This window comes from Oreochromis niloticus, linkage group LG8 (assembly GCF_001858045.2).
Source record: "Oreochromis niloticus isolate F11D_XX linkage group LG8, O_niloticus_UMD_NMBU, whole genome shotgun sequence".
Lineage (NCBI taxonomy): Eukaryota > Metazoa > Chordata > Actinopteri > Cichliformes > Cichlidae > Oreochromis > Oreochromis niloticus.
In genome coordinates this window covers 25,212,823-25,231,688 of record NC_031973.2, presented here as the reverse complement: position 1 = coordinate 25,231,688, position 18,866 = coordinate 25,212,823, and the positions used below count along the sequence as shown (strand labels likewise).

Below are 18,866 nucleotides of genomic sequence, written 5' to 3'. Positions count from 1 at the left end.
CACAATTAAAATCACTCCAAAAGAGTGTAAACTTACGGAGGACGTCTCTAACTTGTACACATTTGTACTTTTACTTGTTTTATGAGTTATTTTTAAGAAGAGTAAAGTTATTCACATGAAGTTTTTATTCTTCTGTATTTATTCTTTTGTATCATGTACCACAGTCATACTGAACTTTACAGACCTGGTGAATTGGAGAAAAAAAAGATCACAAATGTGATATCACATTTGCACACTATCAGAAAGTGCCAAACAGCCCTGGTGGAGTGAGGAGCTGTAACGAGAAGCAGAGTGCTCTGTTTATATTCTAAAAACGTTTTAAGCTTGTTTCAAAGATTCTGTACAGCAGCTTTAAATGTTTTCCAAAAGCACACATAAATTGTTTCTCAAACTTTTTACAGTGTGTACCACCTGAGAAAATGTCAAGCTCTCCTAAGTACCACTATGAAAGCATGAAACTCATAAATCTTACAACACAAAATTAGTATTATTAAATTAGTCAAATTAGTATCTGCAGTAAAGATTTTTTCATACATTGTATACATTCTACCACAGGCAAAGTTGCCTCCATTTTAATTTTTTTTTAATTAATGTTTTGTAATAATTTATTCGTAATAACGTATTCTGTTTTGGGAGTATTTTTTATGTATCTGTATTATATTGTACATACTCATTAAAAGTGAATCTCTGTCCAAAAAATGCACTGTTTACTTTTTACTCACTATGAGCATCATTCATTCATTAAGGTTAGGATATGTATTTTTCTTTTTATTCCAATCCATTCTTCTTTTGCAGCATTTAAATAAACTTTATCAGATTTGATGATTTTGTTACAGACTTTTCAAAAAAGTGTTTTGTTTTTCTTTCACAAATGTGGGGATTAAATTGTGTTAAAATGTACAAAACAGTGATGTCATGTTTTGAGACGAGGACCCAGGCACAGAGAGACTTGATGAATTTAAGAATCTTATGACTCAATAAAGAAATTTGCAGACTTGCACAGAGATGGTAAAATTATGATGGCTGATAACGGAGACGAAGACAACAGATGACGAGGACAGGGAGGAACAGGGGTGTAAATGCACCAAGGAGACAGTCAGAGAACTCGGGACAACTGGAGACATTTAAGGATGCAGGGACTGACAGAGACAGGGAAGAAGTCTCATCGTGACGTGTAAAGTTTATTTTGCCTGGCTGGGCAGCTCTCTGGGTGCTCAGCACCCCCAAAGCTCTGATCCTAGAATCGCCTCTGCGTCACCCCCAACTCATCCTATGGTATGCTGGAGTGTTCCCAACTCAGTATTGTGATATAATTTCTCCAGCTTCCCCAGGGTCTCCTTCCAGTTTTGTATGACTGAAACACCTCACTTGGTGGAATGATCAGTAGACAATAGAGTTGGGCCTATAAATCCAAATATCAATAGTGTGGATCAATACAAGCGCGACAGGATCGATACTTTATTTCTATGCAATGGCTTTCTTCTGAATGCTTCCTGGATGACCAAACTCTTCCTATCCTGTGGCCATTTCCACAGTGTTATTATTTCCGTCATAACCAACAGCTTCCAGGCACCAGTGAAAAAAGGAATGGAGACCAACTAATTTTTGTGACTGAATAATTCCAGGAGTTATGCTATTAAGATGATTTACTCCTGGTAGGATCTTACGAAGCAAACCCCTTCCCCTTTACCCAGGACCAAGTGTCAAACTACATGACATTATCTCACCTGCAACAGGATTATTGGGACAAGGACCTAGGTCAGGGAGAGAGGTTTGTGTGAGTGGAGGCCTTAGCGTCTGATCCGCACATACATAAACTATTTCTAGAGTCAGGAAGTGTTACTTACTCAGTTTAATTATACAACAAATACAAGGAGACTGAATGCATTATATAAATGCTTTATTAACAGGGTAAAGTAAGTCTTAGTTCAGTAATAATAGGAACTAATACCAGATTAGACTAAACATTAATGCAAATGTCTTATGAAGTAATAATGCACAATTTTCAACTGGATAATAAAAGTAAAGCAAATTAAATAAATTTATTCTGACAGTATGTTATCAACATTCACATATCGGCACTGAAAAGTAAAAAAAGAAAAGAAAGAAAAAAACAAGAAAAATTTAAAAATTCACACAAAAATCAAAATACAGGGACAGTTTTAATGTTAGCTATTCTAAATATGAAAAGATGAGACGTCAGACATTTTAAGTGCAATAGGTAAGTCATTACAGTACAGAAACCCCATGAACCTTGGTAGAATAATAAAAGGCTCTGGTTTGGCATTGCTAACACGTGTTCTCTCATTGCGCTTGGATCATTCGAAATGACACGAGCGCCGACCTCAAACGCACCACACTTTGTTCACTAACTGTTTTCTGGGTTGCACACAAAAACCATCATCCACAGTGCTTTTTCTTCCTGAAAACACACATAAGCCTTAAACACGAGTTTAGGATCCCTCCGGTGTTAGCTGTGTCTATTTGACCTCTACAACGCTGAAGAGCTGTGTATAAAATATTTAACCGTAATAACATTCATTATAACAAAGGTTTACATATAGGAGGTTACCAAGAAAAAAGGCATAGTTATTGTATATTGTGAAAAAGGTGCAATATGTTGCAGGTTAGCTTTATAGTTTGGTAAGACTGCTAGGTGTTAGAAAAAGCCCTGGTTTGAAGCCTTATACCGGTTACACATCTGCTATTAAGTGTGAATGACTAACTATATAAAATCTACTTCCTCACAAACCTTCATGCCGTCTTAATTCAGTGGTTGCCCCAGCAACCAAAAATCCTCATGCTTTATATTTACTGTATTCTGTATGAAAGCTCATAATGCCCAGGAAACAGTGAAAACAGCTATCTGCAGAGATTGTCCTTTTGCAACTCGTCTCTAAGACAGCAGCTTTGTAGCATTTACTGGGCCTATCACAGATAAGTCGGTATTAGCATTTTTGTTGTCAAATTTGTGCCAATATGAAAATTTTAAACAGAACATAGGTAGAAAAATATTACTGGGGAAGCAATGGGCTCTGAAAAAGCTCTTAGCACTGCCTGCAGCCAGGGTTGCCAGGTCTTTCATTTTCCTGCACGTACTTTTTAAGCACTGTTGCAAACAGCTGGTTGGGAACTGATATTCCACATGAACCTCGACTTTAGCATTTTTGGCTGTTGCTGTCTTGTTAGATATACAGTATTAATAATACTAGCACTTCAATCAACAAAGGAGGAGCACAAGCTGTTAGTGAATTTAACCAACCAGCAAGTCATGGTATTTTTTATGAAAGGGAGACAGGTGAATCAGTGAAGATGCAAGGGGTTTGGAAGGTAGATGAGTTTAAGTCATCCAAAGCAACAGAGTGCACAAGAGAGGAGAAGAAGAGAGTGCAGGGAAGGTGGAGTGAGTAGATTTGTGACAGGAAGCTAGCAGTAACAGTGAAAGGCAAGGCTGATAACAAAAAGACAGGCAGCAGTACTGGAGGTAGCAGAGTTGAAGATACTGAGCTTTTATTTAGGTGACCAGGAGGGGACAGGATCAGAAGGGAGTGAATTAGAGGAATAGCTCAGGTTTGGGGGGTCTGATAGACTAAGAGAGGTGTAATACCAAAATGTATTACAGTACCAAATTGTAAACATGCTTATTTCCTCCAGAGGTGGGCATTTTTCCATCAGACTTTATGGGGACTGACTTGCTTTTGCAGCCTCAATTTTGGACCCTTCTGGCCCTTTTTATTTTAATGTTTTATCACATACTAGAAACCCCCATCTGCAGTACCTGCACCATCTAATTGCTCAGTCGACTTCATGGTAAAGTGTCATGTTCAAATGAAATCTTTAACAAGTACTAGTTGTATATATGCTGATCTATGCTATACAAACTGTGGATATATGCAGTGTTGTCCAAATGGCTACTTAATGTTTCGTTATCTTATATAAATGGATTTTGGCAGCTACCAGCTATGTTAGTGTCAGCTGGACGCAGCTGACACTAACATAGTGTCAGCAAATGTATTGCTTGAGAATTAATTAAAAAAAATAGCAAGTGACCCCAACGTTTCAAACACTTTCAACATAACTGTCATTTCACTAGTGCTCATCTCTGCTGTTTGACCTGCTAGCAAGGCAAGTGGCCAGCTATAGGTTTTGAGTACACTCAGTAATGTAGAAGACTGAAAAATAAAGAACATCACCCAGTATAAAGATAATTATTTTACTACCTAGTATTAGCAACAATAATCCAGTATCAGTGAGTAATCTCTGTATTATATTCATTCACAACACTTCTGCTCCTGGACAAAAATGACCCCAAAACCCACAACTTGTTATAACAAGAGTCGGGTTAGTGTTTATGTTAAATGAGCAGTGGCTTCATAATAACCATACAAACACAGCACTGGTATCTTTTTATCACTTTCCCAAAATCTCAAACTATTGAAGGCGAAGCCCCATAAACTTCCACTAAGCCAAAGTATGGTCACACACAGGAAGGAGGAATCTCATCCAGACAAAAATGCTTCACTAGAGTTAATGTGACTAGTGATATTAGTAAAAGTAGCACCTCCAGGTCATCCTTGACATCCTTGGCTTGTGAGGTGAGGAATCAATCTTTGTCCTATTATAATCACAGAAATGCTAGTTTAGTTCTCTATGTTAAAAGCAACTGGTCAGGCTCACAAGCTGTGTAATAGTGTTTTAAGTATAGTTAGTAAGGCAGTGAAGCCAGAACAGACTTTGGACCAGGCTGAAATGAAATTGTGTATGTTTGTATGTTTTTATGCTTAAATTCTCCAACTTTTACAGATTGATCGCATGCAAATGAGAAGGTTTCAGCTCTCGATCACAAGAGTCTGACGTGACCTCAGTCAACCTGAACCGTAATTCAATTTAGTGGTTTTAAAAGTAGCACCCTCTATAAGAATGTTCGCACTGGGCACCTTCGCAACCTAACACTGAACAAGCAATGATGTCACCGTCTCTAGAGCCAGTCGGTGTAAATTTAGTGTTTACTAGATTTACCAGATTTACCAGGTTTGCTAGCTTTCGCAGCTTTGGTAGCTTTGATGTCCATCTTAGTCTTCTGGATACGAGAGAAGATCTCCTTAAAAAGGGCTTTGTACTCTGGAGTGTTCTGACCCAGCCGCTTATCCACCGCCTCCACCTGTTTGCTGATGCTCTCGATGGCTTCAGGGGTGGATGGCGATTGGGTGGGAGTAGGGGGAGGTGCCACAATGGGGCCCATGGCACAGTCTTTCATAGACGGGTCCCTGGAGACGGGCCGGGAAGTCTGGACGCCGGCGTGACACAGGCTCTCTTCGTGTCGTCGACACTTCCCCAACAGCTCCTCGTACTTCTCCAGCAGGGCGTGGTACTGCTCATCCACCTCTCTTAGGATGGACATCCCTCTTTTCCTCACGCTATTGGCATGCAGAGCATAGCTGCCTCTCCTTCTGCCGGACGCATCCCGGGCCACGATGGCATTGAGTGCCGTGTCGCTGCAGCTTTTCCTCACAGGACTGGAATCAGGTAACGCCTCACCTCCAACACCACCTCCACCTGCTGTCTCCTCCCTGACGCCTCCTCCCGTCTCCCCGACCTCCACTTCCAAAAACGTGTCGGTCTCCGGGGTGATACTGAGGACAGTCTGGGTAAGAGCCACGCCATCATCCTCACCGCTCAGCAGGAAAGTTCGAGCTCGGCGCAGCTGCTGAAGCTCCTGCAGCTCCACCTCCAGCTCCCGCACTCTCGCCTGGCAGCTCTCAGCATCCTGTGAGCACAACCAGTTAGTTTTATTTCAAAGAAAATTCATTACCCACACTCCAAATAAAGACATAAATAGTATATCATAGCAAAATTCTCCTCTACTTATTTGTCTTTAATTTATAATCAACAAATCATCATTTTTGGATCAGTTGATCAAGTTACAAGGTAGTTTATTAATCTGCACACAGAGATCAGATTTAAAGAAACTTTCACACTTGTCCATAATCAATGACTATTTAGTTTGACAGAAGCAGAAACCTCAGGCTGAAGTGACTGGAAAAAAAAGAAGCCAGTGTTCAAGTGCAGAAACCTGCAGTTCTGCTAATGGCCACTTGAGGCTGCTCAAGCGAGCATGTACACACAGACTTCTACCTTAAAAAGCCAAACTTTCTTGCAGAAAAAATAAACATGCTTACCACTCGGTTATTTATTTATTTATTTATTTTAAGCTGAGTGGCATCTTATTAATATTCTATTTGTGAGGTAGCACTAATTATGTGGTATCAGCGTCTGTGTGACATACCTGAACAACATATACATGCAGCTAGCTCACCAAGCTAGCTAGTGTGAATGTGAACACTTGAATAGACTCATGTGGTCAAACTTTTGACCACATTTGAATAGAACAATATGATCATGATTAAGGCCATAATTCTAAATTTGAAATCAATTTCAATATTCAAAATGATATTCCATCAGTCAGTAGTTTTCGTTAGGGATGTTCAGCATTGAAGACACAATTAAATGTCATAACCAATGAAATCAAATGGACTCTGACAAATCAGCACTGTTACTGCTAGCAGTTAGTTTCACATCGGTGGAGAAAAAAAAAACAAACAACTTGCTGATATTATCTTTTCTGCTTGTATGTTTTCTTATATCTTAACAGCCAAACATGCTTAGTGTATTATTTTTGCACCCCACCTGCACCCGTGTCTGCAGCCGGGAGAACTCCGATATCAGGAGGTTGCACTCCCTCTCCACCCCTTCCCTGCGGCTCCTCTCGGCCCGGACAGCAGCTCTCAGAGCCGACACCGCTTCCCTCAGGTGCTGGTTCTCCTCTTCAAATGGCTGACGCTTGGCTTCCATAGTAAAACTTTCAGCCCTGCCCACTACAAACTCGTCCTCATACCTGACAAAATAACAGATGAGACCAATTTTTAGCCGTTTATTGCTGGCATGCAGTGTTTAAGTGTGACTTTAAATAACTACTTTCCTCTTCTATCTCATTCTATGGAAGACAAAACAGGTACCTGGGTGCTGTGCAAAGCTCCCTCAGGCAAGGGAATGAGTGGATGGTCTTGCGTCGCTCTCTCTTCTCCCTCCTGACCCGCAGTTGCTCCATGGAGCGAAGCTGCTCCACCTGCCCTGATAGAGACTCCACCTGGTTCTGCAAAGTCTCAATAGTCCCCGTTAACCTGGTGCATAAGAGAGGGCAAAGCTTTATAAATGAATGAAAGAAGATCAAAAACATGAAAAAGGGAAAGCTCCCAGTCCCGTTCACCTCTCGATCTTTTGCTGCGAGGACTTGCTGTCCATCACCAGCGTGTGGTTGGTGCGTTCCAGCTCTCTGGCAGTCCCGTCCAGCTGCTCGTACACTTTGGCATGCTGCTCGTTCATGTCCCGAAGAACCTCCAGCTGCTTTGACAAGTACTGGAAACAAACACATACACATATTTAGTGGAAATCAAAATACACATCTTCAGGTGAAGTTCCAACAATCTTATAGATCTCTGAAACCAGAAGCTTTTAACTGTTACTTAAATTTGGCTTTCATTTACTTTTTACAGCACATATACAGGATTCTTCACTGCAATCTAACTTCCAGAGCCACTAAAGCACCTGCTGTACAGCTTGAAACCACACTGCATGATATCATTCAGCAGATGGACTTTACCAGTTAGCAGAAAATTCCTTACTAAAGATAAGCACATAAATAAGCATGTTTTATGTGCACGATGGGTGTTTCCACCCACTTTAATTTAATTCATGAATTACGCTAAGGCATTGTGTTACACAGAAGAAAATAGTCTATAGCAGTGTAACAAAGGGACAGTTCACGGGTCACCTCATCCAGCTCTATTGATGAGCTTTGTCAAGAAAGAATAATAGAATAGAACAGCCCTTTATTTTCATTGTACATGCACACGGAAATTATGGGTGTCCTGTTCACCACAAGCTCAAACGTCATTCTATTCTAAAATGCTCCATTTAAGGCTGCGTTTTTTAAATACTTTTGGCTCTTTGTCACTGAGAAGTGTGAGCACAAAGGCTCCACCCACCTGCTGTTCAAATATTCTCTGCACCAGGAGCAGCAAATAAATAACAAGCTGGCTCAAAGAAAACTAAAACGAAAGTTTGTTACAAACTGTGAACCAAGGAGTTGCATCAAGGTCCAGTTTAAGGTAATTTGATTAGATTAAATTATCAGTCATGTAGAGCTACTTTACTAGAGTCTAGGAACAAAAATATGTGTACAGAAATTAAGAAAATAGGCCTCCTGCCAAACATACTGTCTGGTGGTTCGACACAGAGGAATGTAATAGCAGAAGGCTGCGGAAAATGCAGAAGGAGAAATATGATCTCTCTTGTATTTGGAAATGAAGGCTTTTAATGGATCCATTAGGACATTCTGATAATAAGAAATTACAATAGTCTAGCCAATGGGTACCAAATGCATAAAGTAGTTTTTTAGCATCACTCTGAGACAGGAAGTTCCTAATGTACACAGCACTGGTTAGATGAAAGATGACAGACTTAAAAAAATACTTTTTATGTACAATTAAAGGACAAAAATAGTTCAACCCAGTAGTACTGGAGGGCCGAGGTAATGCCATCCAGAGTAAGGCATCTGGCAAGACACCGTGTCCCCTTCTGACACAAGTAGAAACCAACAGGCTATGTGCACTTTAATGTCTATAAGCTGACTGGTGTCATGTGGCATAAGGAAAACAGCTGGGTGTCATCTGCATGTATGTAAATGTTTGCATTGTCACCTAATGCTATTGCCGAGTACAGAGCTCTGTGGGACTCCATAACACATTTTTTGTATTGCAGAAGAGCTGTAGTTGCCATGAGCTGTGAACTGTGATCCCTGTGACATGTTACACTTCCTGTAACAATTCTGTTCACTTCTGTTACTGAGTGCCCTTGAGCTGGCAGTCCTGTGATTTGAGCTATATTAATTAATGTAATATTTGCATTGCTCTGTGGTCCACACCTCAATCTCTTGCACTTGCTCTTCATTGGTGATGTACATTTGCTGCAGAGAGTCCTCCAGCTCTTTGTTCCTCTCCAACAGAGTCTTTCCCAGCTCTGCTGCCAAGTGGAGATCTAGAAATGAAAAAGGAGCAGATGAAACATTTTTAAAGACAAGGAGGCAGATTGAATGAGTGAAAGCAGAGAACAGGAAGGGAGAGGTGTGAAATGAAAAGTGGATGAAGAACTAAGGCATAAATATTAACGGGGGGGGGGGGGGGGGTATCTCACAGAAGAAGACATAGTGCAGCTGCACAATTTAGAGGACTTCTGTCACGTTTAACACAGCACACAGCTCTATTTTAAGCAAGGTTATAACTAGAATGATCCATCACATCGCCGTAGTCTGCCCCGGACCAATTCAATTACAGAGGGAAGACAGCGAGGCAGTGCTCCTCCCTGCGGCACGTCTCCCTCCAAGCCTCCTACTCTCCACTGACTGAATACGAAGGTCACAGATTGGAACCCAGATTATGTGGAGTGACACATCTCCGCTGAGATTAAGATGAGAATAGAGATTTCACTCACTGGGATGCTGGAGGCTTTTTCTTAGAGAGACAACTTACTGTGACTTTAGCACATTTTAGTGTTTTATTTATACGTCCAGGCTGCTAAAATACTCCAAATTAAGATGAGCAGCATCACACTCCACTTAAACTGTGCGCTGACTCAGCAGTACTGATGGCCTACATTACTGGCTCTGAGTCAGCAAAATGTGGCTTGCAGCCTCTCAGAAAGTGAAGGACTAAACAGCCAACAAAGTCATCTGTCATGCAGTCCAGCCTCTGGCTTAAGTAATGAATAGTGAGCAAATGGATCAATGCCAGGCCATAATAGATCCAAGCAACTAATGACCTGCATCACTGCAACATTTTCCTATTGTTGCAAGCACATAAGCAGGAGTACACAGAGTAACCATGCAGTTCCCCCATTAGATCGGATATATACTCATCATATTTGTATGACTGGTGAAAATTACTTTATGATCATCTACTTCTAAAACACTTTCTAAATGTATTTATTGCGTTTGTTTTTTTTGTTGTTGTTTTAAGTAATTCTACATTACATTATTACATCTTTCCATTTGGATACTGTCTAGACAATCAGTCTAAATTGTATTTAACGTTTAGTAGTTTGTGGTTTCATTTTAAGGGAGAGAGACAGAATATGAACCACAAATCCAGAGAAAAACAAAAACACATGACATAAAAGTTATAAATTGATTTGCATATCATTGAAATGAAAGCAAAACATGACTTAGTAATTGGTAAAGAAATCTAAAGATTTTATTTTTGATAGGTATTTTGCAAGGCCACTCCATGACCTTAATATCCTTCCTTAATATCTACTCCTTTGTTGCTGTGGGGTATAAAGATCCACCCATGACCCATCTGCATTGTTCTAGTTGAGGGAAGAAGTTTCTCATCCAAGATTTTATAATACATGGCCTCTCCCGTTGGCTCGTCAATGTAGTGAAGTTGTCCTGTACCCTTAGCAGGAAAACAGCCGCAAAGCATAATGTTTCCACCTCCGTGCTTGATCAAACACTATGCGTTGATGCCAAAGAGTTTGATTTTGGTTTTGGTTGGGCTGAAGGTGTCTGACTGATTGACTGTAATCTGTGTGCCACATGGGCACAAAGCCAATCTGTGGGAGACAGATTTCTAGCTGGTTTGTAGGGAATCAAAAACTTATTTCAATGACATGCAAATCAATTTATAATTTTCATGTAAAGTGTTATTTCCTGATTTGTGGTTTATATTCTGTCTCTCTCCATCACCATGAAACTGCCATAAAAATTTGCACAATTTTACCCTAATTAGCACTTCTCTTATAAATATAAAGAAAACGAACCTGCATTTTTCAGAAATGAAAAATAAAACCAGACAACCCAAAAGTGTTTGTGTCTACATTAAGATGTCGAAGGGGATTTGGCTGATGGAGGGAGAGTTAGCGCTACACAGCCTAAGGCTCAGTATCAAGACAACAACAGAGGAAGAGGAGGAGAGAAAAAGAGGAGGAGGAAAACAAAGTAAGAGCGGAAGTGGGGAAGAGGGCCAATCGATGAAACTCACTACACAAGAAAATAGAGGTGGGGGAAAAAATCGATACTGTGTAGTATCGTGATATTTTGTTTGCTAATAATGTATCGATACAGGGACAGCAGAAATCGATATTTTGTTACAAAAGTTTTTGTGGAGCTGATCAACATGCTCTGAAGTCAGAGCATGTTGATCAGCTCCTTTTTCTGAGCAAGAATCCTGACATTCCTTCACTGTCCAAATGTGTTTAACTTTTTTTTTATGGCAGCAATAAACATGACAGTTTGCTTATTTTAATTTAAGACATGTTTTATTTTAATTAAGTTTAAAACTTTTTTATTTAATGTAAAATAATATTTTATTTTAATTTACTTTCAAATTCTTCAGTTGCTGAAGGGGTTGCATAGTTTTCACAAATTGCATAGTTCAGAATAGCCATAATTGTACCAGATGGTTGCATTCAGTTAAGTTGGACTAGACTGTAATACAAACCGTTCAGTTTGTCAACAATAAAACTGACTGAAATGAGAGAAAGACTGAGTGTGAGACTTTGCTATTAGATAAAATGAATATTAATAAAGTTTACCTTTATGTACAGAATCTGAATATCGCAAAATATTTTAAAAAATTGCAATAATATCGTATCGTGTGGTAAGTATTGTGATAGTATCGTATCGTGGGATGTATGGTGATTCCCACCTCTACAAGAAAACAACTTTGCAAGTCAATAGCTGTCATAGACAACTGTTTGCTCCAGACAGACCTGAAATTGACCCACAGGTGACATCACTGAGGCCGGAACGCCAACACAATTACATCATGCATGAAGAAGCTATCCAGACAACCCATGCAGCCAGCTGCCAGTGTGTCAGTACTTTAGAGAAAAATAAAAGTTTATTTTTAGGAGTGTTTGAATACATCTGCAGTCGAATCCATGCATTCAGTACAATACGTGGTGATGTCTTCCACAGGCTGCTTTTTTGGGTAGGTGCGTATCACCCATGAGACTCACTGGAATGTGGAAAATAAGACTTTTGGTTCCTCTTTTCCAGTGTTTCAGACTAAATTTGTAACAGAAAATGCACTCGAAACATTCACCAGACAGAAGACCTACGCCATAGTGCTTATACGGGCTGTAATACTGACTGCAATGATGCATACTACATGGCAAAGTAGCAATTTATAGAAACCATTTATAAAAACGTCCTGGGATATTGCTCTCTACTCCTGAGTGATGTAAACAGTTATGATGTAACAGGAGTGCTTAGAGAGCTCTCTCATCAGATGTATGGCAAGCAAACAGCCCTCCAGCCTCAGCTGGTAGAGCCACTTATTCGTTTCTTGGTCATCAGCCAGGAGAGGCTCAGGCTAACACACAATAAACCCAAACAAAGAAGCATCCCAATTACATGTCTGCATCCTTCCTGCTTTCTCCTCCTTTGAGAGTCGAAAGCTGAGACGTGACATCATGAGTAGTTTGTACAGTTACACGCCTAGTTTAACACCTGCCACATCTAAACACAAACTGAGACTTTCAGTTTGTTTTCACTCAATGTTCACCTTCATTTTTATTGTCTCTTTTTCGCTCATATAGCACTTTTTGTTCTTTCCTTCATTTAATCTATTCACTCAGTATATACTGCTCATTATGAAAGTCACCTAAATATGAATGATGTTTATTTCTCCAGTTGGATAAACAGGGAAATAACTCTCTGTCAAGATAATCCCACACCGCTTCAGTAATGCTGAGGTCCAGGCAAGACTCAGGTGTGTTTTTTCCATCCAAGTATGCTTTTACTGCATTGGCAGCGTGTTTGCAGTTTTTGTCATGCTGAAAAATGATGCCAATTTATAGTTGTTCAAAAGCTGACTGTACTTTTTCACAATGCCATTGATTTTAATCCCCAACACCACTGGCTCAAATACAGCCTCATGATGCAACTTGCATATTTTAAAATATGCACCTCTCATAAAAATCTGATTATAAGATAAAAACAGATTCAGCCACTTCTCTTATCTTCACTGACAATATAGACACGCGCACACTTGTTTTAATATCTTAGTGAGGACGTCTAACTGAGATAATGCTTTCCTTAGCTGCTTACCCTAACCATCGAAAATGAATCCCTAACCCTTAGCCTAAACCGTAACCTAACCATAACCTAATTGTAAACCTGACACTAAAACCACATTTTTAGACTCAAAAAATGCCTTCAAAATCGTGGGCACGGGCATTTTGGGACTGTTGGTCCTCACAAGTATAGTAGCAGGGCAATTTTCCGTCCTCAAAAAGACGTCTAAACATGCATACATAAGCCAGCAACCTCCGGGAACAACTGCCAGCCAGTCTGAAAATATACATTTTTTCCATATCACCTTTCGATTGCATCATGTACAATAGCTCTTGAGCAATCTGCACGTGAGCTCACGTGAGAAACCCTAAAAGGACGAGAAAGCTGTCTGCAACTCAGCTAAAAAAGTAAAAAAAAATGTGATAAAGTAGGGTTGGCTTTAAGGCAGGCCTACACTGTGATTGAGAAGAGGTTACCATATGAACTGACAGTGATCCTTGGTCAAAGACGGTGATGGCAAAAACAGGCAAATACTACTAATACACAGTCTAGAATCTTTTAGCAATTCTTATTAAAAACTACTAAAAAGAAAAATATCCTAATTTTATCCACCCACTCTCCCACCCAGCTACCAGGTGAGGAGCGAGGTACACCCTGGACAGGTCTCCGGTGCAGAAAGAAATCCTCATTTATGCACATTTTTACACAACACTTCCGCGGTGAGAGTCATCCCAAAGAACAACAACTTACAGTGATTCTTGCATGACAACAAGGTAATACGATGAGAGTGGTGTGCCCATCCAAAGGACTCGATGCACCTAGAAATGCCACACGAGTGAAGATGAACTGGGGCAGTCAGCACTTTGTAGCCCAGCACTGTTCAGAGAGCACTGACATCCTCTCTGCTCCATCAAACACAGATTTCTCTGCACGAAGACACAACTCGTTTCTCTGGCTCCAGCCATTTTGACTTTTGTTACACTTTCATTCCTCTCTCACACTGTCACTCTGATTTGCCTCGTCTTTGTTCTAATTTCACTCTTTTCTTCTTCATCATCTCCCAAAATAAAGCCAATTAAAGATCTGTTTTAACCCTCGGTTTCCCTGACGTGTGACACTTTGTGCACGGGAAACAAGTTTGCTTATCAATCGATGACATCATTCGTGTGTGCATTCGTGTTTCTAGTCAGGTAAAGTCACAGCATCAGCACCATTTAACATTAGCCAAGGGAAATGTAGCTTAGCATTATAACTAGATGAGCAGAGAGCAGGTGATTGAGAGATTATGCACGACAGGAAATGAGCTAAGTGGTATAGAGAACATGAAGACTCACAGCTGTGGATAAGTCCTAAAAACATATAATTATACAAGTCATTGTGCTGAATGATCAGGTTCAGACTGGTTTCAAACTCGCTCACGAATATCTGCAGATGTTTCATTCATCAATAAACAGACTGTGTGACTTCATTCAAAATGTAATTTCCTGAGTCACCGAGATTTAAAAGCTCCCTGGAAATGGAATATAAAAAGCTGCCGTCATTCAGATGTAAACCGGCTGATACAGGATCCATCTGCCGCAACATCAGCTGCAATTTGTATGAACACTGAAATACATTTAAAAGACTTAGTAAATGTTTACTGTATCTTCAGCTCATTGGGCTTTACTCATTTTTTGTCATATATACAGTGTTATAATAGGAAATCCTCATATTAAACATTGCAAATATTTCAAATAATAAAGTCAGTGTATGTACAAGCTTCAGACTTGATGCTAAATGCACCAGTGTTTTCTCCTCTTGGCACTGTATGATGTCAGTAACAGAGGATATTCCTAATATGGTCATTCAAGGCACACAGCTCCACCCACCAGCTGTTCAGACTTTATGTTTACAATGGGCAGCCAATCAGAAGAGAGTTGGCCAAACTGAACAGCAACAATAATTTGAGGGACTTCCCCAAGGGCCCAATATAAGAGGAGTCAGTATTATTTGGACTTGTGGAAAGCTGCTCTAGAAGAATCCAAGAATAAAAATTTGGAGCTGGAAATGAAGACATTAGGTCTTCTTTAAATATAACAACACTGACAGTCGAGTCCCTTATGTTGTTACTGGGTGGAGGTCATGGTGTTAATGGAAAGACGCAGGTTAATTAGCTGGCTTTGAACTGGAAGGTTATTGAGATTTTTCCTTCACAAAAGCTAGTTCAATCAGAATAATGATTTTCAAAATGCAATTCTTTTTCTTTCATTCATTTATTTTACAGAAAGTCTGAAAAAAATATCTCTTTGTTTTATCTTATTTTATCAGCCCTAGTGACTGATAACTAGAGGTGGCAATCACTAGACATCCCATGATACGATATTATCACTCCCCCTTATTCGCCATCTTGCAATTTTTTTGTCCTTAAAATTAGACTTTGTCACTACATTTTTTTATCCAGTAAGATAAAGCTATCTCACATCAGACAACCATCTCAACACTGTCACTAAAACCTGCCATAAATGTCACCATAACATGCAGTTAGTAGTTTAATGGTTGGCAATTGCATGCTATCTGATAATACAGCCATTAACAGTGGTAAATCATTGAAAAATCACATATCTGTTGCCATCTACATGAACAGCAATCTAACTATTACATTTCTGCTCAGTAACCTTCCTGTTCTTGAGGAATATAACAGAATACAGGCAGCTGGCAGCCCACTGAGTTGTACTCATTGACTAAGACTCATGCAGACTGATGGCAACATGTTGGCAATCTGTCTGCATTCATAAATTAGACAGAAATCATTCGCAAACCTTTGACAACCTCACTGAGGATGATTACAGTCAGTCCGAGTCAGACTGCGACTGTTTGCAGAAAGGTTTTAATTGCCTTGCAATCAAACGTTGTCCTGCTCTCTGCAGCCATTTAGTCCCCATCTATTAACTTGCTCCAAATTAGGAGCTAATTTTCTCAAGCTAGCTGTTTCTAGTATTGGTTTCCTCAGGGTGGCGGTGCATGTCCCAAAGTATTTGAATTTCTGTAATAAAATATTGATATTTGATTTTCCTTGTTTTTACTATACTGCATCGATATTCCCTCCCAACCTCTACTGATAACCGCAACATAGAGGACATCTGATGTCAAAATATAATAAAAATAATTGTGATGCAGAGGTTAAAAAATTGAATGGCTCAGCTATATTTTAGAATGGGGATCCCTGACACAAAGCCCTTAACAAATTAATACAAAACAAGTGGACAGAAAAAATATTTTACACATATCGAGCCAGAATTTCACCATCGGTGCACGCCTAAAAATATGCGCTTTAGTTCGATTAGGACTTCCATAAGGTGGACCCTGAACTCTACAGCTCCGGGTGCATCACACTGATGCTGACTACTTCCAGCCATGCAAAGGCCCTGCTTGGCATGCTTTCAAAGCATTGTTGTCAAAGAAGCGCAGTCCGCTCCTTGGGAACTCCTTCGCTGTTTTTATTGATTGCACTGAAGCAGAGCAAGCAAACGGCTCCAAATGACGTCTCTGTCGTATCTCACGACAACAGAGTCTTTGTTCGAAGAGGCCGGCTGAGCCGCCGGTGCCAGAAGCTGACAGAAAGAAGGGATGCTGCGGGCAGGGAGGATAGGATGGTGACTTGTCTTACCCTGCTCCAGGTCCTGCTGGTCGTACCATGGCTCTTCCTCTTCGGTTACGAATTCCTCCATTCTCCCTGAGCTTAGCATGGGTTTCCCCGCGGTTTTGTCCGGACAATAGACGTCCTGCAGGAAAGGATCCTCCAGAAGACAGCGGTGGCTCCTAGAAGCCGGAGCTCTTTTCAGCGCTGTGTTGTGCCTCGACGTGTTTCCTCTTTCCTTCCTCTCCTCCGCGTTTCCTCGGTCACTCCCACTGCCCCCCTCTCATCCTCCCACCACCACCACCACCCCGCACCGGCTCATCCCGGTGCTCCGACCTGCCGCCTCTGCAGGCTGCGCCGCTTCAGGAGCCTACAGACGTGGCAGAGAATAACGGCACTTCCTTTGCCGCTGTTAGCGCCAGCATGCTCACGACGCCTTCACGTACCGCTCGTAACATCCGATTGTCTCCACTCGTCCAGCTTTTGTTCAAGTGCGCCCTCTACATTGATGTCAAAAGAGAGGTCAAGACATGGCATCCATAATTTAAGCTCATTAACAACAAGCACAACTACTGCGGGGTGACAAATTAAAGGAATGTCTTATGAGATGTCTTAATATAAGAAAAATAAGTGCTATTTCAGCAGTACGTCTTGGTTTTTCTGCATTGCTGCTGCCGTAAAATGAAATGGAATAAAAATCAATTGTAAAAAATAAATGTGTACAATTACAGAAAAAGTCCTGATAGCTCAGTGGCCAAACTGTCCTGTAATACTAAACAAACTAACCTTTTTTCTGAGAACTTTTCTAAAAAAAAAAAAAAAAATTGGGAAAAAAAGCACTGGGGAACTGAGACATTTTTTGCTTATGTCTTGATAATTCTAATGGACTCAATTCTTTATTTGTTAGGCCTGGGTATCAGCTAGAATGTAATACTGTGAAATTTTGACTTAAGTGAGGAATTTTGTGTCTCATCTCATCTCACAGGCAATATTATTAAGTCATCTCACTGTGTTGCACTATATATGTTGCATGCTATCATCACCACTAGAGGGCGAGCTGGTGTTTCATGCTTGTCATAACAAAATAAGTGGATCTTTCTTACAGTCCTGTGGGGAAAAAAAACAGCAACACAAGCCTGTTTACTTTCTAATGTTTTGTATATCAGGACAGAGACTGAAAAAGTAATATAGAAAACGATTCCTTTATGTTATTGCTGCTAAAGATGGCTTTTCAAGCTATTGAATCATGAGGTGTGCTCACCTTTTCACACGCAGCTTTGGTTAAATAAATAATGGAATAGCATGTCATGCACTGTTGTTTATTAGAGGTTGAATTTACCCAACTAAGACCTACTGAGGACCAGTGATCCATGTAAAACCTTCCCCTGAATACAGTTACATTCCTAATGTCACTGTCCAGTGAAATGGATGACACATTACTTATTTCTTAGCCATTAGAGACTGAGAAAGAAGACGAGGAGCCCCAAAACTAGACCAACATTGCCCCAAACACACAAAGACACTTCACTCTCTTGTATCCACAGTGACTCTCCTGCCAGCCAGGTGTAATGGTTGTAGAGATAAATGAAGAATGCATGGTCTGACATACAGAGATTCCTTCATTTGTAATAGAGACCCATATGGACTCCTCTGCGCCTTTTTTTGCACGTTTGAGCTTGTCCATTTTGCCTGATAAAAGCTGTAACACTAATGTAACAGGATTGGGATTTACTTGTTGGTCATTTTTAAAGATGATATGTCAAATATATAGCATGCGCTTTCATTGACGTCAATTCACTCAAGCGCTTCAAATCCACTGACATAACTCACCCACGTGTGTATTTGTATAACAGTGACATCTACAGCCCTGACGTGACACTGAAGCTACAGATGGACGCCAGACTGGGTCTGGTCTCCCAGTCAGAGGAGCCATTTTCACGCTTTTTGACACTGTGACAGCCTGCTGTGAGCTGGAGGGTCCTCTGAGGAATGTGACTCAGCTGGGCAAGTAGTTCTCATGCATACACGAATACTTGGGCTATCTATACCAGCTGTTGTTCTGGTGACTAAAATGGGACATTTTCTGGGTACACAAGGGTTAGATTTGACCTCTAG

The 18,866-nt window shown here is 40.4% G+C and overlaps 1 protein-coding gene across 1 annotated transcript; it reads right to left on the bottom strand.

Annotated features, from left to right (window-relative positions):
* Positions 1-1,885: 1,885 nt before the first annotated feature.
* Positions 1,886-17,203, bottom strand: LOC100690972 (cerebellar degeneration-related protein 2-like). Its single transcript, XM_003438507.5, has 6 exons — positions 16,782-17,203; positions 8,984-9,096; positions 7,268-7,416; positions 7,017-7,181; positions 6,688-6,895; positions 1,886-5,767 (listed from the first exon to the last, which is right to left on the bottom strand). The coding sequence occupies exons 1-6, from the start codon at positions 16,858-16,860 to the stop codon at positions 5,000-5,002; spliced, it is 1,482 nt and encodes a 493-aa protein (XP_003438555.1). The 5' UTR covers positions 16,861-17,203; the 3' UTR covers positions 1,886-4,999.
* Between the last annotated feature and the right edge of the window lie 1,663 nt (positions 17,204-18,866).